The 27,570-nt window shown below is 55.6% G+C and overlaps 3 protein-coding genes across 3 annotated transcripts in view; 1 reads left to right on the plus strand and 2 right to left on the minus strand.

The window, feature by feature from the left end:
- LOC306808562 (diacylglycerol O-acyltransferase 2-like) overlaps positions 1-27,570 on the minus strand; it is a 162,164-nt gene that overhangs the window by 107,946 nt on the left and 26,648 nt on the right. The window lies entirely within an intron of this gene.
- The window catches only part of LOC306808570 (SAP30-binding protein-like), a 261,475-nt gene that overhangs the window by 2,501 nt on the left and 231,404 nt on the right, over positions 1-27,570 (plus strand). The gene's annotated exons all lie outside the window — the stretch shown is intronic.
- NALF2 (NALCN channel auxiliary factor 2) lies at positions 2,418-21,750 on the minus strand. The gene is given in 4 exon segments (XM_079319232.1): positions 2,418-3,889; positions 4,334-4,505; positions 20,685-21,082; positions 21,085-21,750. Coding segments are annotated over 4 exon segments (1,359 nt in total). The 5' UTR covers positions 21,470-21,750; the 3' UTR covers positions 2,418-3,485.

Raw genomic sequence — 27,570 nt, forward strand, 5'->3', positions numbered from 1 at the left:
AGCACACTCCTTCCTTTTCCAGGCACATTCCTTCCACTTTGTAATAAAATAATGCCAGTGGTGTTGAGACAATGTCACCGTCTGCTTCTAGGGCTGTTCTCTCAGAGAGCAAAGCCAGAGCACTTGGGGATGGAGGATTAGGAGGTTGTAATGTCAGACCAAAGGCAGGAATTTTATCCGATGGGCTCCTGATGATGGACTGCTCCATACACCGCTTCCAGCTGCTCCTGCTCTGGGAACAGCCTTGTCTGGATCTGTTTAAGGAGATTGGCAAAGTGTTGAATGCAGCATATGGTGCCCTAAAACCACAGAACTTATTGACAGCAGCCCAGACTTGCTAAAGGAAAGATCTCCTTCCAAAGCCTCGCTCTGGGAAGACTCAGCACTTTCTTCCACTTGCAGCAGGTAAAGCCTGTCCCACACTCCCAGAGCAGATCTTCATCCCCTGTGCTCCTTCTGCCACCTCATCCCCCTGGGAACACCCCCTGGGAGCCATGGCCTGGAAAATGCATGGATCTCCTGCCCTGGGGGCCTCCTCACTCCCAGTGGATGGGGCTCAAACCTCCCCAGAAGCCACCCAAACCAGGCCAGTTCTGAACTGGCTCCACTTCCCGATTCACTGTAACACGCACTCCTGATCTCTCAAGAGAAGCTTCCAGCTGGTGTTAGGGAAGGTGAAACTGTTTCTCACAGCAAATCCCTGCCAGCACCCCCTGAAGAAGACTTGGGTTTGCGGATCTCACTCCTGCTGTTCTGTGGAAATTATGGAATGGTTTAGGTTGGAGGAATCTTAAAGCTCATTCTTGTTTTACCCTTTGCCATGGGCAGGGACACCTCCTACTGGACCAGCTTGCTGCAATCCCTGTACAACCTGGCCTTGGACGCTTCCACAGCTTCCTTGGGAATCCCACAGCACCCATCATCACCCCCAAGCCTGGCCTGATGCTCCATCACCAGCAGAACACAAGGGTTTCGGGGCAGGGAGAAGGACACACGTCCCTCAGGATGGTGCTGGAGCTGGATGTGGAGCAGGGACTGAGGCTGGGCCAACCCATGTCCACCAGCACTGCTCATGTCACACATGGCACAGTGAACAGGGCCAGTGACTCAGAGCCACTTGCTGACGTTGGGCCACTCTTCTCTCTGCCGATGAGTCGCTCCAAGATTGGACACAGTCTATCTCTGAGAGAGGCGCCTGGAATTAGCTTAACTCTTGGCAGTACAGGAGAAATCTAATTTCCTTCAGGATCCAGCTGTCTGGAGGCAGGGATGGGGCTGTGCTCCCTCCCCTGGCCTGCCTGGGAGCTTTTGCTCCTGGTCAGAGCAGCTCCACAAGCCACTGCTCACAGAAAACCAAGGGATTGGATCCTGCTCTGCAGAACTGCTCCATGCCCAACTGCTCTGATTGGTGTAAACTAGGCTGAAATTATATGGATATCATGAGGAATAGTCAAATGAAAGACATCCTACTTTTTGGGTGGCAACAGCAAGGGAATTTGCTCAGGAAACACTCTCCATCTTCCATGAACACCACCTCTCCCACCCTGAAAACCACAGGACAATGGGATCACAGCCTTGTCTCTGCAGGACTTTGGGAACAGGCAACTGGTGGTGTGTAAACATCACCCCAAAGCTCTGAGATTCAAGTCAAAGCAGGAATCAAACATTCAGCTGCTTCTCAGAGCCTCTTTGGTCTGGAAATGGGCTGGAAATGTCAGGAAACCTGTGCTTCCCACGAGATGCCCGGTACTTCCTTCTTCCAGCCGGGCAGGAAGTAGCTTTGCTCATGGGCTCTGCTCATGGGGCTCTGCTTGGTTTTGCTTCACCTCAACAGACCAGAAACCACAAAACTCCTACAGATTGTCAACTCTGGGACTTCTTGCACCCTCACAGGGATCTGGGATCAATCTGGGATGCAGCAGGACATTCCTCCTGCTCCATCCCCGTCTCCTGCAGTGACCCATGCAGGGCTCTGTTGTAGGTTCCTGTCAAGAGCCAGCCTGGAAACAGAGGGACCATCCCAGTCCCTCTGGGAGCAGGGAGTGGGTTCACACCCAACTCATGACCTTGTGCTAAAACACCCTCTCCTTCTTCCCTGCCCACACCCAGGACAAATTACAGCCCCTGATGCCCAGCCTGGAGGCACCACCTCGCAGTGTCCATGCTGGGAACAGTTCTGGTGGGTGGGTGTGGAGAATTGGGAGTTTCCTAGGAAATGACCTGGGGATCAGATCCTAGGGATCTGATGTTTGTTTGGGGCTGAATCCCTGGAAATGCTGAGCTCAGGTTAAAAAACCACCCCAAGTGAGCCAAATGAGGCTGCACCAGCCAGCACCTTGCCCGGCCAAGTCCAGCTGGGCTCCCAGAAATTTCCGGATCTGGGGGCATCCATGGATTGAAACTATTCACAAAAATGCTCCTCCCTAGCTGGGCTTTATTAGTGCCTCTTTGTGTGGGAGACTCTCCCTTCAAGCCAGATTTCTCCAGCCTGTTTGCCCAGTCCTCCTGCCATCCAGTCAATGATTTGTAGCTGGGAAGCATGGAAGGATGCCTTTGGGATTCCCTGCATCCAACTGCTGCCACATGGGAACCCTCTCCCTCACAGCCTGTGTGCTGCTGGAGTCACATCTCCCCAACTCCTCACTGAGACCAGTCCCACCAGCCAGGGAGGACAACGAAAAAGTTTACACCAAATCATCAGGACACTTGGCAAAGTGGGATGTGGGAATGCTGGGGACATCCCTCTGCTCCGTGCCTTCTCCCTCTCCTCCTCCTCACATAGAGGAGAAGGAAAGGCCAGGCTGGAGGAGCAGGTTGGGATGCAGTGAGACCAACCCCGAGTGGTAGCACAGTGCAGTGTCACAGCGTGCCACTCCTGTCCCCAAGCGCCAGCAGCGAGGCAGCGCCGCGCTGGGGACACCGCGCCCCGCCGGGTGGCTCTGCCCCGAGCCGGTGGCTTTTCCCGGGGACAGGAGTGGGCCAGGCTGTGCCGGGAGCTGCTGCCCCTCCGCCTGCTCCCTCGGGATTCAGAGCCAGGAGAAAGGGAACGAGGGCTGGGCTGGGCTGGGCTGGGCTGGGCTGGGCTGGGCTGGGCTGGGCCGACCGTCAAACCTCGGCAGGGCGCGGGCGGGGGAGGCGCGGGCGCCCAAGGCACTCGCGGCAGCGGCCGGGGGACACTCGGCAGTCCCATGGGGACACCCTTCCATCCCAGGGACCCCTCCCCTCGGTCCCCCCGCCCCCGTGCCGTTCCTGCGGGGCCGGGAATGCTGCCCCTGCCCGAACCCTTCTGGCGCCGGGTCCCGCAGCCCTGTGCGCGTTAGAGACTCTTCACCACGGGGATGCCCCGCGCGAGCAGCTCTTGGGGGATGTGCGGGGGTGCGTGTGAGCCACCCCCAATCCCGTGCCTCCCATTGGAGGAATAGCATGTGCCCCCCTTATGGAAAAAGATCTGGCGTTCTCCTTGGAGGTCGGCTCTGCCCTCTGTGTCACTCGTCCCGTGCCACGCTCTCCTCCAGGGCGGGCGGGGTCTCCAGGCCGAGCCCCCCGGCGCCGCCGCCGTGCACGCTCGAGAAGGACACCATGGTGTGGAGGAGCATCAGGACCAGCACGCACAGTCTGATCCTGCTGCTGCTGAGGCGAGACCCCGCAGAGACCGGCAGCAAGGACGGGGAGCGGGGCTGGTGGTACTGGTGGTGGTGGTGGTGGTAGAGGTGGTAGTGGTTCTGCCTGTGGTGATGGAGGTGGGGGTCGTGGCGGTGGAAATGGAGCGACTCTGAGGCCGTGGATTTGGGGGATGTGTCCTCGTTGCTGTCTGGGGGGTGCTCGCAGGAGTCCCATTGCACCTCGCAGCACTTGGCCTCCTCGTCGGGCAGCTGGTTCTCCAGCAGCCCTGTGGGAAGGAAGGAGGCAGGAGGAGGGGTCAGTGGGACAGTGAGGATGAGCCCTGGTGCCCACCGGCTGTGGGATGGGCACACCTGAGAACCAGGACACCCAGACACCTCCAGGGACTGGCCCCAGTGCACACCAGCAAGGTGAGCTCAGGGCTCCCCAGTCCTGCTCACAGCAGTTCATTATCTCCACTCTGCTTTAATCCATCACCTGCAGCCCTTTCCATGCTTTCAGTCAGAGGCAGAACTTTTACCTCCTGGGCTGAGATGCTGCTGTATCTCCACTAACCCTTTATCCCACACCCTTGGGATGGCCACGTTTCAGCATCAGGCAACATTTCCACACCCACTCCGCCCTGACCAGCCTTCCAAACCCAGGAAATGGCTTGGAAACTCCCCAGGGCTCACCATCCCCCCGTGCCCGGTGTGAGCCCGGCCCTCCTTACCCGTACAGATGAAGCCAGGCAAACCTCCATAGATCAGCTCGTCATTGTCCGGTAACACAAAGGGGCACCTGGTCTGCACCTCCAGGCAGTATTGCTTGCATGGGATCCGCTGCCGGCACTGCTGCTGGGTCACGTTGAAGTACTCGGAGCACAGCCACGCCTTGTAGACAGCCTGGGGGAGAGCATGGGAGGGACAGTCACTCCCAAGCACTGGGAGAGCTGGAGCATGGCAGTGTGAAAGGGGATGGGAGAGCTCCCAGCTCTTGTGGGAAATGTGTGTTGGAGTCATTTGTTGAACAGCTGATGGATTCAAACAACCCGCTGGAGCGTAACAATGGTGGAACTCGTCTATCCAGCTAAAGCCACCACAAAAATAAAGCTAACTACCACATGGAATAATGTCCCCTACAGACAGGCACCGTGACAGATTCTGCCAACATCAGTGACCCAAGAGCTCAGTCACACAAAAATTCAAATGCTGCTTATCACCTGTCCCAGAGCATCCTCCTCATCCCCAACACATCCCACTGCTCTCCTGGGAAGGGGACGGACTCTCACCTCCTCTAAAGTACCTTGGCCTCCATCAGCTCTGGACATGGCACAGCAAAACACATCATGGGCTGATCGTAACTGGAAATTTCCTGCTGGAAAAGCTGCTGGACAGAAGCCTGTCCCTCTCTGCCACTAAATAACACTTTCTTCACCTTCCCCAGCAGGTCCTGGGAGAGATTGCCAATTCCCTGACATCTGGAACTTCTGCTGTGCCATTTCTTTTGGCTCAAGGGGAAGCTTGTTCATTTTCCATGGATGTTCTGGCACTGGGATGTAGCAGTGATACAGATGTCTCCAAATGCTCTGTTCACCTTTCTGATACTTCAAGCTGTGCTTGGCAACTTTTCCAGAAGGAAGAGCACCCTGGGGGCTCAGCTGTGATTGCAGGCTGTGCCACATTCCCTGTCTCTCCAGCCTGTCCAGTCCTGGGATTCCCTCCTCCCTTCCAGCCTCCATGTGCCCACAGCTGGGCATATGGCCTCAGTTACAACCATATTCCAAATTTCCCTTATCTCCTCAGCATCAGCCATAGGGGAAGTTGTTTGTCTCCACTGGCTGCAGCAGAGGGAAGGAGAGCTCCCATTTTTCCTGGTGTGCATCATTCCTCAGGCTGCAAGGAACCTGTGGCACTTTCAGCTCACCCATGAACTCATGTGGGTACAAGTGACAGCACCATGGTCATTCCATGACCACATCCAATTTCCTTTGAAATCAGCTAGAAAGGGCTCCCTGTGATTCAAAGGGAATGAGTTTTCCTCCTCAGCATGCTTAGAGAAACCCTGTGCTCCTCCTTCCAGCTGCATTTTCATTTTCTGGAGGCTTTAAACCCATCACTTCTTTGTTTCCCCATGTTTCCTTTGTTTGGACCACGGTGGTGTCTTAGGATTAAAGTTGGTTGGGAAATTCTTGGCAAGTTATTATAGTTTTTTTTTTTTTTTTCCTGGAAAATGCCAAATCATGAAACCCAGAATTTTCACAGAATTGTGTTAGCTTTGGTGCAACTTTTATCCCAAAAAGTTCAATGGGCACTAGGACACGATTTATGGAGTAAATGTTTTGGAGCAGTCCCCAGTACTGAGGCCAGGGCTTTCCCCTGGGATGTGGGAATGCAGGTGTTGTTCTCCTTGTCCTGTTGGATAGTAATTACTGGGACACAGTGGAATGGCTCCAGAGTGTGAGGACACAAGTGTTGATGTCTGGATTTGCATCTCTGGCCCTCTGCAAGCACCATGTGTTTTTCTCCTTTGGGAAAGCAGGACCTGTCACTGCTGCTATGGAACCTCAACAGGATGTAAAGGATGGTGACAGAGCTCAGGGGACAGTGACACCTGGCACTGATGGGACACAGCACCAGGGAGTGTAAAATGGGCTCCAAAGCACCCACTGACTGCCCAGGATTTATCCAGACTTCCTTATTCCAGCCTGAGGACTCAACAAATCCCTGCCTGGACATGATGCTGTTGTTTCCATACACTCCAGACACACTCCAGTGTAATCTAGAGCAAAACAGAGAGAGGCCTTATTAATTAACTTAATTATTTGGGCTGCCTTTAGAAGAACAGGAGAGGGTTTCCTGAGAACACCCCGATCCTCAGAGCATCTGGCAGCAAGGGGCTGGACAAGCTTCTCCTTCTCCTGATGACCATCCAGGATTTTGGACAGATTTTGGTGTGGATGACCTGCTTGAATTTGAACTGGCTGAAGTCAGGTGGGTGAGTTCCCCCCAAAGCCATGAAGTTTTCAGGATTAAAATCCAGATGGATTAACTAAACCACAACCAGCCTGCAGTTTGAAGTGGAATTATGAACATCCAAGGAGCTGGATGGATATCACTGGTGTGCCCAGCCCCATGTGGGATGGACACTCTGAATCCATTCCTCCAGCTCAGCCTCTATTCCAGCCCTCATCTGCCTTAGGATAAACATCTCCAGCAGTGGGACTTCCTCATGTTTCCCAAGGAGGTTGTTTTACAGCACTTATTTCACTGCCTACAAGTTTTCTTTCATACTTGACCTATATTTTTCCATCCAAAAGTTCACTCCCTTCAATCATTCCCTCTACCATTCCCTCTCCCTGCTCTGTGTTTACACATCTCTAATATTTGCAGATGTCTCACGCTCCCCCTTTAGTCACAACTCAGGCAAGCTCAGCTGATTTACTCACTCCCATTTCCTGCCAATCTTATTCCCAGCTCTGAGTCTCTCCCACGCTGCTTCCCAGATCCCAGTCACATCCCAGCTCCCACCTGGGCTCACATGCAGCCTGGCATGGAGAGTACACTGAGTACATTGTGGGTGTCACCTGAGATGTCCCAGCTCCAGATTTGGGAGGAAATCTGCCAGAACAGATTTCCCAGAGCTTTGTAGGAATGCTGCAGGAATTTGGGAAATCTACAGGAATTTGTAGGAATTTGCATTCATTCTGCTTTCATGTGGAAACAGAGCTGGCTCTGCATGGATGCACACATGTTCCCTCTAAAATGTTTGTGATGATTCCCATCAGGGAAGTCTGGCAGAGGGTTGGGGTCACATACAGTGACATTCCATGAATTTAATGAAATTATGGAAGGAGAGACTGCAAGGAGCTGGTGATACCACAGGGGAGGGCAGGGCTGGAGCACTCATCCAGAACCTGAACCAGGATTCCCTGGCTGCCTTCCATTCTTCCTTTCCTTTCCAGAGCACCTGCCTTCCCTGAGGGAAGCACAGACCCCAGCCAGACCTTGCCATTCCCTTGAGGCAGATCCTCCAGGTGCTGCAGCAGGAATTCCTGCAGCTCTGCAGGATGGAAACTCCTGTGTGTACTCAAAAACAGAGATATCCAAGACCTGTCCAACAGGGCTCTCTCACTCCACTGGGATCAGGATCTCCAGGAGATCCCAGTGTTCTCCTGTCACTCACCCACAGAGATCCATGTCACAGACAAGGAGCAAATTCCCTGAGATGCTCAAGCTTTTGGTATCTCCAAACTTACCCCCCACCCTTCCTTTGTTCTGCTGTTAAAATGGATATGTGAGAATTTATGACAGGAAGAAATTTATTCCCTGCTTAGATCAGCTAGGAAAGCTCCCTGGTTTCCATCCTTGCCCTCTCTGGATTCTTCAGGAAGGGGTTGGTTTGCAATCAGTGTTCCTGCCATTCTGGTTTGGCTTTGGCAGATCTCCAGCCTGGCCAAGTAAATATAAGTGACCTCAACTCCAAAATAGCTCAGTTTGGTGCCCTCTTCCTGCATTTTTAGCTCTGGAGGACTGGCTGTGTGACTCTGAGAAAGCACATGGAATTTGGCTGCCTAGGAAAGGAGCCAACTTCAGACATCCAATTTATATGGAAGGAGGAAGACAGGCTATCTGTCCACATTGGAATTCTGCAGGTGGGATGAAAAACCTCATGATAAAAGACATTAAAAAAACCCCAAAATGAATTGGATTTCCAATAGTGAATTCAGCTCCCTGTCTGCTCACACTTCCAGTGGGATCTGGAAGCAGCAGTCAGAGGGATGGTGCTTTCACAGGGAATTCTGTGCCAAATGGGAGCTCTTCCCTGCCTGCACTATTCCTCTGTCTCCTGTCAGGACAGCACTCCCCACCAAACAGCTTTTCCAAAGCCTTTCTGTGTCCTTAGGATTTCTGCACAAATGTGGCCACTTCAAGGACAGTCCAGTATGTTGGAAACATTGTCCCTGCCTGTGGAATCATCCCAGATACATTTTGGGAGAAGCCAGGAGCAGGAATGGAGCAGCATTCTCAGGATACACCACCACTGCAGAGGATGCAGTGCTTGGGATAGTTTGGATGCCCACTGGGAATGCCAGCTGTAATCAACACAACAAAGTGGTGTTTTCCCATTTGAACAGGAATCAATGCTCGGGAAGTTTCCCCAAGGAAAATCCTGCTAATGGCAAAAATATAGCAAACCCTTCTTCTTAATTAGAGGCAGAGGTTGGGGCAGCATCCCCAGCCCAAAATCCACTTCTCTGGAAGGGGGAGATGCAGTCTGTAAGGCAGAGAGGGAGATAAGGAGCTTTTCCCTACAAAATAACCCCAGAAGGAAACCTAGGAGTGTGCTTGGACCAGAGGTGAGGATCACTCTGGAAGTTGGGCTCTGCCATCATGACTCTCCTCCTTTCCCTCTCCTCACTGGGTGCACCCAGCTCCCTGCAGGGATAGGAGGAAAAATCCCTGCCTGTCCCTGCCAGACCCCCAGCCTGGAGCAGCCCCCTCCTCTCTCAGAGCAGCTCCTGGGACTCACATTTCCATCCTGGCCTGAGAGGAGCATCTGGAGTGGCTGTGCCTCATTAATCTTGGACACAGGGAAATGAGCACTGTTAATGAGCTGCTCGGGCAGCTCTCCAAGCTCTGGCACATCAGGATGCAGTGAGGGAAGCAGGACAGGCTGGGGGGGAGAGAAAAGCCCCCTTGGATGGCAGAGGATTAAGGGAATACTGAGGTCCAGGGCCAGTCAGGAGGAGTCACAAACACATCTGCAATGTCCAATTACCACTGTATTCAATTAAATCAGACAGTAACAATGTGGAGCTTTAAACCAGCTTTTTTTAGACTTTTTAAAAAATTATCCTTGCTGTGGGCTGTTCCAACATCATCTCTGCAACAGCTGATTTTTGGTTTCTTTGATAGTTCTGGAGCTGTTATCCCTGCCTTGACACATTCACATGCTCTGGGTTAGGAGAGGGGGGAGAAAAACACCAACCCAACCCTAAACCTCAACAACTGGACAGGATTATAAGATTTGTATTGTTTTTCCTTCATTTTTAATATAAAGTTGCCTTTTTCCTGGTGATGACAGCCCTGGAGCCGCAGCTCCTCCGTTTCCCAACCAGGGGAGCCTGTGCCCATTGTACCCAGCTCCAGAGGGCACAGAGGGATGGGGCTGCCAGCAGGAATGCCTGGGACATGGTGGGGATGGGGAATGGGGATGGATGCACACAAGCTGCAGGAACAGCACTGCTGGGAATCCCAGTGGATTCCAGCACTACTGGAGCTCCACATGGAGCTGCTGGGCTGGCTGGCACGTGCCCATTCCAGGCTCTCCTGCAGCCCACCCCTCTCCAGGGTTGGTTTTCCCAGAAGTTCTCCCCCAGCCATCCCATCCATGACATTAGTTTGCATCCTGCCTGTTGTGGGTCCTTCTGGGCACATGGGGGTCCAGGTCTGGCACTGACCAGGTTCATCCTCAGGGAAGGTCCTGGGCAGTGGAATGTCCCCTGTGCTCCCAAACTGTGGCTTCCCACCTACATCCCACAGGACCAGACCATATTCCTTTGACCTGAGTGATTAAGTCATTCCCAAATTACCTGGAAGAGCTACTCACTCACCACTCAATCACCTCATGAAGCATTTTAGCTTTAATTCCCAGTTCTTGGACTAAAGAGACTGTCTGAACACTCCTTCTTTTAGAGGAAAAAGCCCCAAATTTTCCCCTCCAAGCGATTCAAACCCAGTGTGAGACACACAACACTCTAGGTGCTCATTGGTCCAAACTAAGAGAAAATACCTTTAAAGTGTGACTCCCACACCCTTGACACACTTAGGGCTCAGGGAACTGTCCCTATGTCATGATATCAGGCAGCTCAACAGATGCCTTGGGAAGGACTGAAGTGGGAAAGGATGGGAGAACCAGCACCCTAAACTGACCCTGCAATGACACACACACCCAGCACCCCCAGGTGATGGCTGGGGGGTGGCAGTGGCAGCTGCCAGCCCTGGGAATGCTCTCAGGGGACACACACCACAGTCAGAGCCTCCTGGCTTTGCTCATGTGCTCAAGGCACTGAGGGCTGCTGTGTGACAGCCCAGGGAAAAGCCTGGTCTCATCCCAGCAGATACCACACTGCCCTTGGAACAAGCCCAGGAGGAAGAGCTTGTGCTCATGGTTGTACCAAAGCAGGGACATTCCCTGGAAGAGCAGAGCTTGTGAACTCACTTTGGACACCTCTGGCAGCTCCTGTGCTGAGGGGACAGAGCACATGGCACCCCAACATGGCCATGTGCCTGTGCCTATTGATTAATCACAGTAATTAATGGCACAGCTGGATGAACAGGAAGGCAGTGAGCACTGCCAGGCCCTCCTGCTTCCCACAGCCAGTGCCTGTCTCCAAGCATGTCACAGGTTGCTCCATGTCTCTGCCCAGCAGTGTCTGCAGCCCTTTCCCCCCACCACAGCTCCCACTTTTCCCAGTGCAGGCTGGGATCTGACTGGAGGTTACCCCCTGTTTGCCACCCAGCCCTTCCTCACCACTCCCACAGCCCCCAGCCCCTTGCAGGAGGCTCCTGATCCCAGATCACTGCTACAAAAAATCCCAATTCCCACAGAATATTTCCATTTCATTATCAAACTCCACCTCGGGGTAGCTGCATCCTCTCTCCAAGGGGGGTGAGCACAGGGTCACAGTGCTCTGCTCACTGACATGTCACTCCCCTGTTCAGTGCCCCCTCCTCACACCCTGGCTGTGTCCCCCGGCAGTGTCTGGGACAGGGTGGCCCAGCCATGGTGGGCTGCCTGTGGCCACTGCTGCCAGACCCCAGGCACAGCCAGTCCCTGTCCCAAAATCCCAGCCTGGGAGCACAGTCAGGCCAGAGGGACCAGCATTCCCAGGCTGCAGTTAATCCAGGCTGCTGCTGTGTGCTCCCCTTTCAAAAAGGGGCTTTAGAGAAGAGAGGAGTAGCTTGTTAGGAAGGCAAGGCCAGATGGAGTGTGGAGGTTTGTGTGGGAAGGGGGTGGACACTAGGAGACAGGGACAAACAGCTGGTGGCCAGGGCTACAGCAGCTCTCACTGGCATCTGGAGGGCTCTGTCCTTGTGACATCAAGGTGGAAGAGGGGAGATCAGGCCTCCAGTTTCAGGACCCCACCACACTCTGAGGAAAATTCTTCCCAATATCCCATCTATTCTCTGGCAGTGGGAAGCCATTCCCTGTGTTCTATCCCTCCAGGCCTTGTCCCAAGTCCCTCTACAGCTCTCCTGGAGCCCCTTTAGGAACTAGAAGAGGCTCTAAGGTTTCCCTGGAGCCTCCTCTTCTCCAGGTGAACACCCCCAGTTTTCCCATCCTGGCCCCAGAGGGGCTCCAGCCCTTGGAGCAGCTCCCTGGCCTCCTCAGGACTCACTCCAGCAGCTCCATCCTGTACAGTGCCTCACCTGCCAGCCCCCAGTGGGTCCAATACCAGACCATCCTACAAGCCCAATGACTTAAAAAGTAATTAAAGAGCTCTGCAAAACTAAAGCTGAACACCATGAAGTTGGGGACAGAGGGAAAGTGAGGTCCTTGCAATCCATTAGGATGGCTTGAGGAATTCACTCCCATTAGATCCTGCTGCAGCCAGGGGCTTAGCAGGATTCAAAAATGGATTAAACATTTATACAGCTAATGAGAACATCCTGTTACATTAGATAGGTTATAAAAAAATAAAGGCGAGACACTTCAGTGCCACGAGCCATAAATTACCCACCAGTGATGGGGGTGAGGGAGAAGTTTCTCTGCTCATCCCCCTCCCAAGGAAGTGGTGAGGTTGGAAAATTGTTCTCAGGATGGTGTGAGGAGAAAACTGTGCAATTCCCTGTGACTATGGAAGGGCCCAATCCTGTACTGTGCCAGGAGTCCCTTGCACAGTATCCTGTGAGGTCCCCCTTGGCCTGAGTGGGAATGGGACAGGTATAAGGCAGCAGGAGGAACCTGGTCCTTCATGTCATCCTTGTGCACTCCATGGAGGTGGGCAAGCAGGATCTGGCCCATCCCTGCTCCCTCAAGGAGCAAACAGCAGGGAGACAGGAGCATCCTGGCTCCTGGGCACCTTCCATGGTCACAGGGAAGTGCAGTTTTCCATGCTCATGCTGGGCCTTGCAGCCACCTCAGCTTGTGCCCACAGGTCCCTTAAATACAAGCAAAGATGTTTTTGAGATGCTTATCAGCACTCCTGGCAGCTCCTACTGCTGGAGACACACAACAGGCCATGGCTCATGTCAGACCTGAGAGCTGCAACCTCTGGTTGAACATCACTTGCAGAAATCTCCCTCTCCCTTCCAGGGGAGGAAAGCCCCAGGATAACTCTGAGTCTCCATGGTGAGCAGCAGGCAGCTCCTGGCTGGCACCACTCCTCAGGCAGCAAATCCCAAGGGATTCTCTACTGCAGGGAAGCCCCCATTCCTGCAAGCCCAGGGCAGGCTGGGGCTGGGGCTGTTCCTGTCCCTCCTTATGCTCTGCAGAGTGAAAATGCTTCCCTGCATTCCCATGAGCAAAGGGTGTCTGGAGAGCAGTCCCAGGACCATGCTCCAGCCATGCTGCCACCCCAGAGCTCCTGGTGCTTCCTGACAGTCTCATTTGAATGGGAGAGCAAGGAATGACGACAGCATGGCAGAAAAACACTGCTCCCTGCACACACAGGCAGAAACCTCTGTGGATTCCTCCTCTCCACATCCAGCTCCATGGAAAATGACACTGAAGACAACCAGCTCCAAGGAATATAACACTGAAGATCAAGAGCAGGTCAGAGAGATGCCTGGGTCTGAAGCAGGTAGAATTCATTACACTAAAGGCAGAAATACAGCTCCTGTCCTGCCAGAGCTTCCCAAACTGTGGCTGTTCAGAAAATTCCAAGAAAATACACTTGCCTCCTCTCCCTCTGTAACCACCAGCAGTGGGGAATGCTTGGGACTGGTGCCTGCAGGCACAGGGTGCTCCAGGCTCCCTGATGTGGGTAAATCCAGGTGCTGGCACACCCCTCAGCAGGAAAACACCCATCCCAGCCACTTCCAGGTCCCTCTCCAGCTCTACCTTTACTCTCCTGTCCATCCCCAGCCTCCCCCCACCAGCAGCGCTGCAGAGCTGCTGTGCAGGGATAAGATTCCAGCCAAGATGCCAAACATGAGTATCTGTTACTCCCAAGAGGATGAGCAGGGCAGGTGGCATTTCCTTCTCCAGCCAGGACCAGGAACACCAGGATGCTGGCACAGGCAGTGCTCTGGAAAACCAAATCCTTGCCAGGTGAGGCTATTTCATGCTGCTTTTTTAACAGAGTGGCCACACTGGTGGCATCTGGGGGAGCCAATGCTGCCAGCACTGCTCTTCCTGTGACACCCCAGGGTGTCACACAGCTGGGACAGAGGCCCCAGGGAAAAGGCAGGAGCTGGGAAGAGGAGTGAGGCTGAAGAAGGAGAGCTGAGCCATTCTGGGCTGGTAGCTGCCAGCTCTGCCCACGGGAATGGGGCTGGAGCAGCGTGGACAGATGGCTACTTCTTGCCCAGGCAGCCTCCCTGTCTCATTCACAGATTTGCTGTCCCTGAGTCATTGCCCTTCAAAGGACAGCAGAGCTGAGCTCCTGCGTGGAGCCAGGCATGAGTCGCATCCTAATGTCACCTAATCCCGGTGACAGTGGGAATAGCCCCCGGCAGCCAAGCACATCCTGCCCCTGCTGCCTGCCCCTCCCACCCTGCAGGGAGGGCAGCTCTGGAGCCTGCAGCACAGGAAAAGCCTGTGGAGCATCCCTAGGGACAGGCCTGGGGCTGTGGGATGTTTTGACAAACCCTCCTCTGTGTGTGTGATCCTTGGCACTGCCCAGCACCGGGGTCAGGCCAGGCCATGTGTGATCCCTGCTGGGCATGAACAGCTCCTTTCCTGATGGGAAAGAATCCTGGCCTCAGGCAGGGAGCAGATGAAGCCCATTGTGAGGGCAGGTCCAGCTGTGCATCCTCTCCCACCTCCCAGTGCTGGTGTGGGAGGTGCTGCCTCCTCTCCCTGGGATGCACACAGGGCTGGAGTCAGCATGGCACCAGCAGATCCCTCTGTCCATGGGGAGCATGGATCTCTGCCTGGTAGGAAAAGCAGTGTGGCAAGACAGCCCTGATCTGGAGGACCACAGGCAGGCTGTGACAATGGATGTGCACAGCAAGGGGACTGGGGGTTGTGTTGCTTACCCAGATCGCACATTTTGCTGATACCACCACACGTGCTGCTGAGCTCCTGACTCCCAGAGCCTTCCTGCACCACACAGAGCAGCTGGATACTTTTCATCTCCAGCTGCTGAGGTGACATCTCTGAGGAGCTTGTCCCACCCTGCTGGTGAAGCCCCTGTGCCTGCCATGCTCCCAGGGATGGGCACACATGGAGAACCTGGGCTTGCATCTGGCACTGATGGCAGCAGGCAGAGCCAGGAGCACACAGAGCCTGTGGAACTTGGAGTTACTGGTGACAGTTTGATGGAGACAGATGTCACCCTCCCTCGTTGTCCCTGCACCATTTGCTGATCTACCTGTTGCTCCATGGAGACCTGCTGCTGCTGCCTTGGGAAACCTGTGGTTGTCCCCACAGCACCACTGACAGACAGAGGTGAGGACAGCCAGACAACAAGGACTGACAGGCAACTAGTGCAAAAGGGGTGGCCAAACACCACCCAATCCCCCCAAAAATCCCTCCCATTCACACCCTGACCCCACCTCAGGCTGCTTCACCCCACAGCACCTGTGTAGTTTTGGCCTCCAGTCCATCACACACTCCCAGGCAGCTTGAGATGTCTCAACCCCAAGCAAAACTCAGGACTGTCCAAGCACCATCTGAGCATCCCCACTCCTGCCTGGCCTGCAGCCCTCCCAAGTGCCAGGTACCACTGGAGCATTCCTGACACCTCTACATCTTTAATTCCACGGGACAAACTCCTTCCATCAGTTCAGTTTTTGTTTCTCCTGTTTTCCAAGCCTTGATCTCAGTTTTCAAGGTACCAGATACACTGGAATTGGGCTGTCCTAGAGGCTGCAGCCACAGCACCTGCAGACCAAAGCCACTAATGGTCCAAATTCTTTATACAACTGAATCACATCTTTGTGGGGCTGCAAAAAATTCCCTTGTCTCCCATAGAATGGGTGGAGGGAACATGGAGCCACACACTTGGCTAAGCTCATGCCTGTGCTCCTGCTCAAGCTGCCAAATGACTGCACAGATCTGCTGGAATTATTCTGGAACTTTTTCTTCACCTCATGAAATACCTCACTGGCCAGGCTGGTTCTGGAGGAGAAGCTCTGAAGCTGGCACAGGTGTGTGGTGCACAAATGTGACACTTGTGCACCAAAAGCTCCACAGAAGATCAGGTCCAGGGTGCAACTTTGCAGTCACCCATGCACAGATCCTCTGGAAGCCTCACTGCTAAAATAACTCCCTTAGAAAAAGCACAAGGTTTTGGTGAAACCACTTCTGCTGTGGTTCTCAAGTGACCTTCCCTCTGTGCAAGGAGCCATCCAGGCTCAGAGCAGGAGTGCACCAGGTTCAGCAGCATTTTTGATAAGCCTTGCCCAAACCCCCTCAACTTTAACTACTTTTGTGAATGTAAAATGCTGCTTTGGTTCCCCCAAGAGGTGCCCCTGGCACTGGGGTAACCCCAAGACATTGGTGTTCCCAAAACTGCTGGTGCCAGCAGGCTTGGGTTTCCAGAGGATGTTGCACAGGAAGGGATGCTCTGGAAGATGCTGATTGCTGATGCTATTCCTGGCTAAACAAGAGCCAGAAAACAGGACCCCAGAGGGTGCTGAGCCTGGGCACTGGGGATTTGCTCCCTGCTCCATGTGGGCTGTGCCAGGGGTGATGCCAGAGCAGGAAGAGCCTCCATTTCTCACATCACTGCACACCTGCCACACAGAAACACCATCAAAACCTTGGGAGTGAAATCCTGCCCTGCCAGGGGTGCCAGGGAAACCAGAGGTGCAGAACCAGATCCCACAGCCACGCAGAGAATCCTGATAATCTAATCACATCTGAGATGCTACAGGTCCTGTCCAGCCCAGCCTGCCCAGCTCTGCTGCCAGCCCCCTCCTGCCTGTCAGCCCTTCTCTCAGCACAGCTTTGTTTCTTGCAGCCTAATGACTCCTTAATTCCACAGGCTTTGTCCCATAGATCTTGATTTGCCCCAGGACTGGTGGGAGGGGGCACATTTGGGAGCTGTTGGGGTGGGAGCCAGCACGCAGAGCTCAGCCTTGGCACGAGCAAAGCTCTCATCTGGTGTCTGAGCTGGAGCAACATTGCTCTTTTCCTGTCTGGAAAGAAGGGAAAAGACACAAACGAGCCCTAAGCACCCCTCAGGGCATTGCTTTGGAGGGACAGTGATTTCCTCCTGCACAAAGTCCTGCAAAGCCTGGGCTCACAGTTTGAGTGCTGCTGTCACCCCACATTTCCTGATGGATATTCGAGTCCAATATCCACATCCCCAGGCTGTGATCTCCTCAAGCCCCTTTGGAAGATGCTCCAAAGTGTCCCCACAACTGCTCAGAGCACCAAGTTCATGGTGTCTTGCAGTGACAAAGGGTACAAGTCACACAGCAACAGGTGAGATGGAGGCGGCCAGCAGCTGCTCCTGACTCAGTTAATGACTTTTCCCTCTTATGTTCAGAAAAAAAAAATCAGTGTTTTCCACCTTTTATCCACATCACCCCTGCCTAGCAGCATCACCCAGCAGCTGGCAGGCACATCCTCATAGCATGAAGTGAAATGTATTTGAGAAGGTGGATGGACCTTGTGGACCCACTTCCCTCTTCCTCCTGTCCACAGGATGCTGGTGCCCCTGTCCATGAGCATCCCTGTGGGAGCCCCCAAAATCCCACCAAATGGGAAAGGCAAACAACAAATCCCAGAAGTGCATTCTCATGGTTTACTGTCTCTCAACCACAGGGATTTCTGGGGTTAGTTGTAAGAGTAACAGATAAAACATTTCCAGGGAGTGATTTGGAAGTTGACAGTACTGCAGGGGTATAAGAACATGTACAGAAAGTGGGATCTGCCCAGGAATGATCCCCAAGCAGAAAATTAAAAGGGAGAGTATTACAGCACTGAGTAATCTCAGCAGCTGAATTACACACACACCTCACCATTTCATGGGATTCCTGTCTCCCAGGGAGATTTTAGTCCAGTCTTCCCCAATCTCCAGGCACAGAATGATTGGGATGTCCAGGATGCTGTTTCCTCTCCTGACAGCACCTGCCTTTTCTCCCCAAACCTGAGGGCAGCTTTCAAGATGATTTATTAACAGGGACTTATATGTCCTCCTAAACCAAACCACAACACTCACAAGCTTCCAAATTTTTAGCTGGGGGGTGAAACCTGCTGCCATAGGAAGGAACTGGCAGCTCCAGTTGGGATTTGGTGTTGCTGTTGTTTGAAATCAGGTGAAATTAAGAGCCAAAATCACTGGAGTGGTTTGGCTGCCACAGAGCTCCCTGTGAGCTGTCTACTGAGCCACACTTCTTTGGCACCAAATTCCAGAGGGAACCCTGGCTCTGCAGAGGGAGGCTGTGCAGGTGAGCTGGAGCTGCTGTGCTTCCTCATCTTCAATTTTCCAGCTGCTGTTACAGCATGGCAGGGATGTGAATGGGAAGCAGCACTAATGCTCCATGCACAGCCCTGTTCCCACAGTCCCGTGTCCCAGAAATATCATTTCAATCCTGTTTCTCCAGCTCCAGAGCTCCTGCAGCCAGAATCCTGCTGTGAGGGCTCTGCAGGAGCTCTCACACTGGCCGAGCTGCACATTCCACTCTGTTTTCTTCCACTCCTCTCCTGTTTTCCTGTTGTTTGCTCTCAGATGTTATCACCATCAAGCAATAGCTCTGCCATCCCTCACAAACAGGTATTATCCAGCACCTGGATGGGATTTACAAACTCAACCTGCTTCAAAAATCCCGCCAGCCACATTTTTCCAAGGCAATGAGTAACTGCAGTCCCTGCTCAAGTCCAGAGGACTCGAAATCAGGCCAAAACTCGCTCATCACCACAGTGCTGGAAGGGTCTGGCATTAGCTTCAATTCACAGATGGGGAACAGCCACTGAGAGGGAAAAGCTGAGTCTCATAGATGTGAAAAGCTGGAGTAAGACACATAAAGATGGAGTGAATGGCCTTAAACAAAGCAGGCTGATTTTCAGAAGCAACCAAAAGGATGGGAGCTGTGAGGGCTCTGGTGGGAGCATATAGACTGGGGCAGTCCCATGGGAATTTCCCAGTGGGTGGCCCAGGGGAGTGTGCACAGGTTGTCCCTGCTGCTCCTGTCTCCTGTTGCTTCCCAAGTGCTGCCTGTGGAATGCAAGGCTGGAGCTCACAGATGCTCTAAGGATGCACTGACACAAGACAGAACCAGTTCAGAGGGATGAGTCCTGCCACTACCTCCAGCTCTGCATCTCCCCAGCACGTTTCCTGCTCTCCCAGCAAGGATGTTAAACCCAGGGATGCTTAATGGAGACTCATCAAAGCACAGCTCTCTTTTTATATACTTTGAAGCCTCAACATAATGATTATTTTCTCACTTCTTTCACTTCTTTCTCTGGGTCTCCAAACAGAGATGGAAGCTAAACCTGAAGCTGGAACGTTTATGCTCCACCAGACATGGCAAGGGAGATCCTGATCCTGCTGGGCCCCTGGAAGCAGGAGCAGCACAATGGACAGCACCAAACTCCCTGTGGGAGTGGAGCAGCAGGACCAAACTACTCAGAGCAGGCAGAATACTACATCCCTTGGAAACCACAGGGAGAATTTGGGAAGCAGACTGTAATTACCTGCCTTGGCCCTGGCCCAGAACACAAGCACAAGGTCCTGCTCAAACCCAGCTCCTCACAAAAGTGACCCTTGGAGTAGTGGCCAGGACCTCACCTGGTGAAAGACAACACCTCAGTGTCTCAGTGCTGCTTTTGGTGCTGCCCCTGCATTTTCCCAGGGCATGGACATCACTGCAAGAGCTGCCCTGCAACTCCAAGTGTTCCTCAAAATTCCTGTCCCAGAAGAGGAGCAGCTAACCCAGGGTAGAAGCTCTGCCACCATCCCTGTGGAGACAATGCTGTCACACACCCCAAGACACAGCTCCAAGAAAGGGAAACAGGTTTAATTCTGGAGACCATTGCACTTCCCAGAGGTGATGTCTGGAGGGTGCACAGGTGAGCCAGGCAGCCTGGAGCAGGTGGAAACTGGAGGCACCACTGGTTTGTAAGAACAGAGCATCCAGCAGAACCACACTGGGGTGCAATGGGGTGCAACTCTCATCTGGGAGAGGAGATGGCTCCATCCTGAGCCTTGATCCCACTGATGCTGGGAGACACAACCAACCCATCAGCTTTCAGAACAGGGACTGTGCCCCAGGGCTGAGGACAGTCAGTGATATTTGGGGGAACACCAAGATGGGAGGCACATCCAGCACACCTGGACCAGCTCCCTGGGCAGAAAGGGTGTAAGAGCTGGAAAACTGCTGCTGCATACAGGGAAGGGACCCTGGCACCATGGTTCATCTCAGGTCACCACTGGTCTAATGACAGCCAGGCAGAACCCTGGGCTGTCCCAGGAGCAGCAGCAGGTCTGAGACAAAGGTGAGAGGTCCCACCTCAGGGGTGCAGATGGAAAGTGGTCTGGGTGAGGCTGGTGGGGATTGGGGTGTCAGGAGTGGATTGAGGTGACATGTTGGGATTGGGGTGTCAGGAGCGGGGTGTTGGGGATGCAGTGTCAGAACTGGGGTGCTGGGAGTGGGGTGTCATGAGCTGGGTGCTCAGACTGAGGTGTTGGGAGCAGGGTGTTGGGAATGGGATGTCAGGAGCTGCCTGGGTGTGCACAAGTGTGAAGGGATGTGCGAGTGCTCATTCAGGCCAAGTCCTGCTTTGCCTTCTCTGTCCCACCACCCTGTCCCAGCCTTCCCAAGGGCCGCAGACCTGTCCCACCATCACTGCCAGGAGAGGTCTGAAAAGCAGAGAGACAGGCAGGTGTGAGAGCAGGGGCACCACGGTACCCTCACACCACCAAGCTCTCTGTGGCCCAGCTCACCCGGGACGCCCCCTCGTACCTTGCAGTCCGTCAGGCAGGATCTGACCGAGTACTCTTCCGACTGCAAGTACTTCTCCAGCAAGAGGTCGAACTCCTCGTATTTTTCCTGAGCGTGTTGGTCCAGCCGCTGGTACGCCTGGACGCAGCTGCTACAGGCCTCCCCTCCCAGCGCCCCGGCCGCCGCCACCACCAGGTCCACCATCAGGTTGTCCAGGCTGCAGTCCAGGCCGTCGGGGCCGGCCATCTCCCGCAGCAGGTCCCAGATCGTGTAAGTATCACAAAAGGAGAGGTTGAAGTTCCTGAAGTAAGCCTGCAGGAAGGTCCTTTTGGAGGAGGGCGAGGCGAAGAAGGGCGCGGCGGCGGCGGCGGCAGCGGCGGCGGCGGGGGGCGAGCGCAGCGGCGCTCCGGGGCCCGCGGGCGCTGCGGGGCGAGCAGCCGGGCGCACGCCGAGTCCAGGTCCCCGCGGGCGGCGGGGCAGGGCCCGCCGGGGCCGCGGCTCAGGTTGCCCAGCAGGGCCTCGCAGCTGCCGCCGCCACCGCCGCCGCCACCGCCCGCCGGCTCGGCCGCCAGCAGCGCCCGCGGCCCGCGGCCCCGCGGCCGCTCCCGCGCCCGCAGCTTGGCCCCGGCGCAGAGCCACAGATGGTCGGAGAGGAGCACGGTGAAGAAGAGGAGCGAGGCGAGCGACAGGCGCCATTTCTGCGCCCGCTCGGGGTCGGCCACCGGCTTGTCGCTGCGGCGCGGCGCGCAGCACACGGCCCCGCCGGCGGCGCCCCCGCGGGGGGACATCCAGGCGCCGCGGATCATGCCGGGGGCGCGCGGGCGGCGGGCGGGCAGCGCCGCGCTGCCGCCGCTGTCACCTGCCCCGCGCCGCCGCCGCCGCCATGCCCGCGCCGCCCCCGCCCGCGCCCCGCCGCCGCCGCCCGCCCCCGGCCCCGCTCCCCGGCCCCGGGCATGCCCCGGCCGCCCTCACTCGGCTTTCCGCTTGCCCCGGCGCGGTGCCGGGGCCGCGCCGCGCCCGCCGCCGCCGCCGCCCGGCCCCATCGCCCTCAGTCTGTCGCCATCTTCGGCCGCGCCGCCAACACCTTGAGGAGCCGCGAGCGCTGCGCCTGCGCGCTGCCTCCGCTCCGCCGGCACCGGCACGGCCGCGGCCCGGCCCGCGCTGCCGAGGTGCTGAAGGACAGCTCCGCTCGGCTCCGCTCCGCGGGCCGGGCCGGGCCGGGACAGCGCCGGGACAGCGCCGGGACAGCGCCGGGCCGGGACAGCGCCGGGCCGGGACACCGCGGGCTGGGACACCCCCGCCCCGCACACCGCCGCTGCCCCCGCGGCAGCTCCGCGCTCAGCCTCACCCCCACCCCGACCGTCACCTCATCCGCACCCTCAGGCTCACCCTCAGGCTCACCCTCAGGCTCACCCTCAGGCTCACCCTCTTCCTCAGCTTTTCCACCACTTCACCCCCACTGTCATCCTCACCCTCATCCTCACCTCACCTTTGCCGTCATCTTCACACTCATCCTCACTCGAATCCTCACTTCACCTCATCCGCACCCTCAGCCTCACGCTCTTCCTCAGCCCTTCCGCCACTTCACCCCCACTGTCATCCTCACCCTCACCCTCATCCCCGCCTCACCTTTGCCGTCATCTTCACACTCATCCTCACTTGGATCCTCTCCTCCATCCTCACCCTTATGGACTGTTCCCATCCCCAGTGTCAACAGGTGGAGAGGGGCCGTGGGGGATCCAGCAGCAGCCACACACACGGTGCTGTCCCCTCACAGAGAGGGTGTCCCCTCACAACCACACACCCACAGAGAGCCCCCAGTGATTCCTTTTCTGAGGGACTGGGAGAGGGATATCGCCAAACAACAAAAGCAGCTTCCAGGGACATCCCTTATTCATGTCCCTAAATCCCTGTTCAGGGGTTCTTGGCATGGCTAAATCCTGAGAGACCATCAGCTCCCTGGGAATGGAAAATAAAGAGCAGCGGAGGGAGCTGGGAAAGGGGCTCAGCCTGGAGAAAAGGAGGCTCAGGGCATCTCTGGCTCTGCACAACTCCCTGACAGGAGGGGACAGCCAGGAGGGTCGGGCTCTGCTCCAGGGAACAACAGGCAGGACAAGGGGAAATAGCCACAAGTTGCACCAGTGGAGGTTTAGGTGGGATATTAGGGAAATTTTCTTCACTGAAAAGGTGGTCAGGTATTGAAACACATCAAGGGAAGCAGTGAAATCACTGTCCCTAGAAATGGTCAATATCATGTGGATGTGGCACTTGGGAATATGGATTAATGGTGGCATTGGTGGTGCTGGGGTGATGGTTGGATTCCATGGTCTCTGAGAGCTCCTTCTCCATCCACAAAGATATCCTCAGCCTCGGGCACTGCCCCAGCTATGGGAATTGGTTCAGGTGTTCCTATTCCTGGGGTTTTCCTCCAGCTCTGTCCCAAAATGAACCAGTTCCTCAGAGGCCATGAGGTGCTGGAGCTGGTTACTCAAACTCCCTCAGGAGAGTGGGATCCTGTAGCCACAGGGAAAGACACCAGAGGCTTTTTCCTTCTCCTCTTTGTGCCCTAACCTGTGAGGAAGCCATGGGAAAGGGGCTCTCGTGGAGGGGCTGTCACCTCAGCTGGTGCCATCAGTCCCAGAGGCCACGGTGAGTGAGCTGCTCACGCTCCAACAGCTCAGGCCTGGCTGAGGCACTGAGGGAGGGAAACACCTGGTGCAGAGCCAGGAGAGGTTTTACAGCCGGAACGAACAAATGTTGGACGTCAGCAGGAGTGATATAAGGATCTGCAACCCAGGCTGGAAGCTCAGCTCTTCTGAGCCGTGGCACAGACACCTGTGACTCCCTCAGGGGCTGCTTCCCTCTGGATCTTCCACCCCATCCCTTCCTGCTTCTCCAGCATGTCCACAGCCCCCTGGGAGGAGATGCTGGAATAGTTGGGAGTGCTGTTCCTGCAGGTCTGCAGTTCCTGTGGTGGTTTTCTTTCCCAGGACTGTCTGTGCCTGCTCTGTGCATGCAGGATCAGATCAATCAGACCATTTGAGGAATCACTGTGTGGTTTAGGTTGGAAGGGACTTTTAAACATCACCTTGTCCATCCCTCTGCCATGGGCAGGGACACCTTCCACTATCCCAGGGTGTTCCAAGCCCCTTCCAACCTGGCCTTGGACACTTCTAGAGATCCAGGGGCAGCCACAGTAACTCTGGGCGACCTTCCCACCATCACAGGGAAGAATTTCTTCCCTATATCCCATCTAAACTTCCCTTTTCTTGAGTTCAAAGCCATTCCCTGCTGTCCCATTGCTCCATGTCTCAGGGGGAGTGCTGCAGGAAAATCAGCACTGTCCTGTCTTATCCTGTCCAGGTCTAGGAAGAGCTGAGCCAGTAACAGAGCCCCCCCAAACCTTGTGCATCCCGTTATTTATGGGACACTGAGCCCTGCTGTCCTTTCTTGTCTGTTGCCACAAAGCCCCACTCATTCCCATCCTTTTTCAGCTTTCTCCACAGCCTAAGGACTCAGCTTCCTTCCTGCCCCACAGCTCCTGGTCCTTTTGTGTCCCTGGAGCTGAATGAAACCAGGAGGGAGGGCATGGAGAGGGTGTCCCAGAGAGCCACCAGGCAGGAGCCCCCTGCCCATCCCTGACCTCTGCTCCCCTCCCCTGTGTTCCCACAGGGCTGTGACAGGAGCTCATCATTCCCATTCCAGTTCATCCACCACAGAGCCTGTGCCCTGCTCAGCATCACCTGCTGAGACGAGGCTGCACCAGCCCTGTTTGCTGTTGGCTCCGTTTCCAGGGCACAGCGCTATTTCCACCCAGGAGTTTCCTCTGCCTGGCAAAACATTAGCTGCTCCTCCCACTCCCTGCAAAACCAGCGGCTCACACATGACCCTTCAGGAGAGAACAGCTTTGCTCAGCCCTCCTCTGGCTTCTCTCCCTCTACTGCTGCTGCTGCTGTACTATGGGCAGCGTTGTATGAACGTTTTGCTGTCTATATTCCAAGGGAAATGTGGTTTATGGATGTTTTTCTTACTCCAAGCAGATATGGACAGGCTGGTGCTGAAGTCCTGGTTCTCAGATGGGAGAGGCAGCTCTGAGAGCCTCTGGCTCCAGGAGGATTCCCTGGGGAATCTGGAGATTCCGTGATTACCTGTGAGGCAGAGCCTTGGAGGGGATAACCAGGGAGGAAGTCACCATCAGCACAAGGTGCTTTCTCACCACCCCCTGTGTCAGCCAAGGCTTGGTCTGACAAAGGGCTTCAAATATGTGTTTTTATGGGATAACACCCCTTGTTTGTCATGGGGTGACAGTCGTGGCCAGCCCTGCTGTCCCTCCAGCTCCCAGACAGGAGTTAAGGAGCAGCCCCAGCTGTGTGGGCACTGGGGTTTTGGGGAATCTCCCAAGGGATGTCCCCAGGGTGGGATGTTTTGCTGCAGCCAGAGTGCAGCTGAGGTTGCTTCAGAGGGAGAGTCTCTGAGAGCTCCCCAGACAGAGAGTAAATCAAGGATAATCCGATCTAATGGCCAAAATGTGGGCAAGGAGTGGACATACTGGACATTTTTGGGATGAGGCTGGGAAAGACGGCGAAGCGCTTGGTGCCTGGTGTCAGACATCTGTAGAGCCCTGCCAGTGCTGTCCCTTGTCCCCTCCTGGCACCAGGCTGTGAGGGGACAGCTGCCTCCAAGTGGGGGCTCAGGGACCCCCTTTCCAGGCTGTAGTCTCACCCCATCATCACTCCCATTCACAAATCCCACCCCCGGCTGGCTCCACGCCCTCCTGACCTCGGTGGCCTCGTGTGGCGCCGCTGGGCCGCGTTTGGAGGCAGCTGTGGAATGATGACAGCGCTGTCCAGCCCTGCTGCTATACAGCCCTCCCGGGACAGCCCGGCCCGGCCCGCCAGGCTCCTCGGGAAAGGGCTGATTGCTTCAGCTCCCGAACAATGGGTGCTGGCGGGGGCTCTCAGCCTGCCTCCAGGGCAGGGGCTGCTTTTCATAGAATCATGGGATCACTGAGGTTGGAAAGGACTTCCAAGGTCATCAAGTCCAACCTTTGACCAGTCTCCATCTGGTCAACAAGCCCAGAGCACTGAGTGTCACCTCCAGTCCTTCCTTAGACACTTCAGGGATGAGGAGTCTCTGGGCAGCCCCTTCCAATGCCTGACCACCCTTTCCATGAAGAAATTCCTCCTGATATCCAACCTGAATCTCTCCTGGGACAGCCTGAGGCTGTTTCCTCTCCTCCTGTCCCTGTTCCCTGGGAGCAGAGCCTGAACCCCCCTGGCTCTCCCCTCCTGTCAGGGAGTTGTGGAGAAGGTCCCTCCTGAGCCTCCTTTTCTCCAGGCTGAGCACTCCCAGCCTGGTTCTCCCGACCTTTCCCTCTGTTCAGTGCCTGACCAGCCTCTAGGGGAAGAACCTTTTCCTAATATCCAACCAAACCCTCCCTGACACAGCTCCAGCCATTCCCTGGTCACCAGACAGAAGAGCTCACTCCTTGTCCTTCACCCTCATCTGCCATCAGGCAGATTGAAGGGGTCTGGAGAGTGGTGGCAGAGGTGGCACGGTGGCAGAGGTGGCACAGCAAGCTATGACAGCTGTGAGCCAGGGGCACAGCTCCCCTGGCCGGGCTGGCTGCAGCCCCATGCTGCTCCCAGCTGTGAGCGCTCGGAGCCAGGGAGGGGAGCAGCGAGAGGCTTTTACAGCCCACAAGAGCAGATGTTGCTAATTGAGCCTTTGAGTTCCATGCCAAGCCATGGCATGGAGGCTCTGCCCGGCTTTCAGAACCACTGCCAGGTCCCTGGCTTTGAAGACGGTGGGGGTGGGAGAGGGAGCTGCTGAGGGGGGTTCATGTGTGGATATCTGATTGGGCACAGAGCCCGAGGCCAGGCTGATAGACCCGGGTCTGCACCAGCAACTGCTGGGAGCCTCATCCTGCTGGCAAAGGAGTGATGATCCTCAAACCTGCTCCTCAGCCAGGGCTGAGCCAGGACTCAGAGCAGGGGGAAAGGTAGCACCCACAGCCACAGGTGGCTCCTCAATCCTCTGTTATTTGGTGGTTGAACATAAAGAAGCCTTTGTGAGCAATGCCAGGTCCTGGAGCTGCCTGAGAGGAGAGAGAGAGGAGCCAACACCTGGCTGCATCAGAGCATCCTGCGAGACCTGGCACAGGGTGCCCAGAGAAGCTGTGGCTGCTCCTGGATCCCTGCAAGTGTCCGAGGCCAGCTTGGACTGAGGTGGGAACAGCCTGGTGTGGCGGACAGTGTCGCTGCCGGTGTTTCTGGTCCCTGTCCACTATCCTGGTCCCGCTCGGTCCCGGTCCCGGTCCCGGTCCCTCTCGGCGCTGCGCCCGGCTCTCTGCTGCCCTCGCGCGGCCACTGCGGTCACTGCAGCGCGGGGACAGCGGGGACAGCGGGGACAGAGAGGGGACAGGGAGAGGACAGGGAGAGGACAGGGAGAGGACAGGGAGGGGACAGCGAGGGAACAGCGGGGACAGACCGCGGACAGGGAGAGGACAGGGAGGGGACAGCGGGGACAGACCGCGAACAGGGAGAGGACAGGGAGGGGACAGCGAGGGAACAGCCGGGACAGCGGGGACAGTGCCACCCGGGGTCCCCAAATGACCCCAAAAGCAGCCAGCTCGTAGAGGGAACAGGGGCTACCACCCACCCCCATGGCGTAAGGACAGATGTCCCTCCGTGCAGCGCTGGCAGAAGCCAGGGAGCTTCCCCTGTGCCTGGGGACAGGGCAGGGGTCAATTCGATGGCGAGGTCACCCGGAGCTTAAGGGGAGGGAGGTCAAAGAGAGGTAGGAGGTTGATAACAATGTATTGGGAAAAGGAGACTGAGGGTTGATGAAAAACGGCAGACTGAAAAGATGCAGAAGCATAAGGAATAACTTGAAACAATAAAATTAA

This window comes from Erithacus rubecula (genome assembly GCF_903797595.1).
Source record: "Erithacus rubecula genome assembly, chromosome: 15".
Taxonomy (NCBI): Eukaryota; Metazoa; Chordata; class Aves; order Passeriformes; family Muscicapidae; genus Erithacus; species Erithacus rubecula.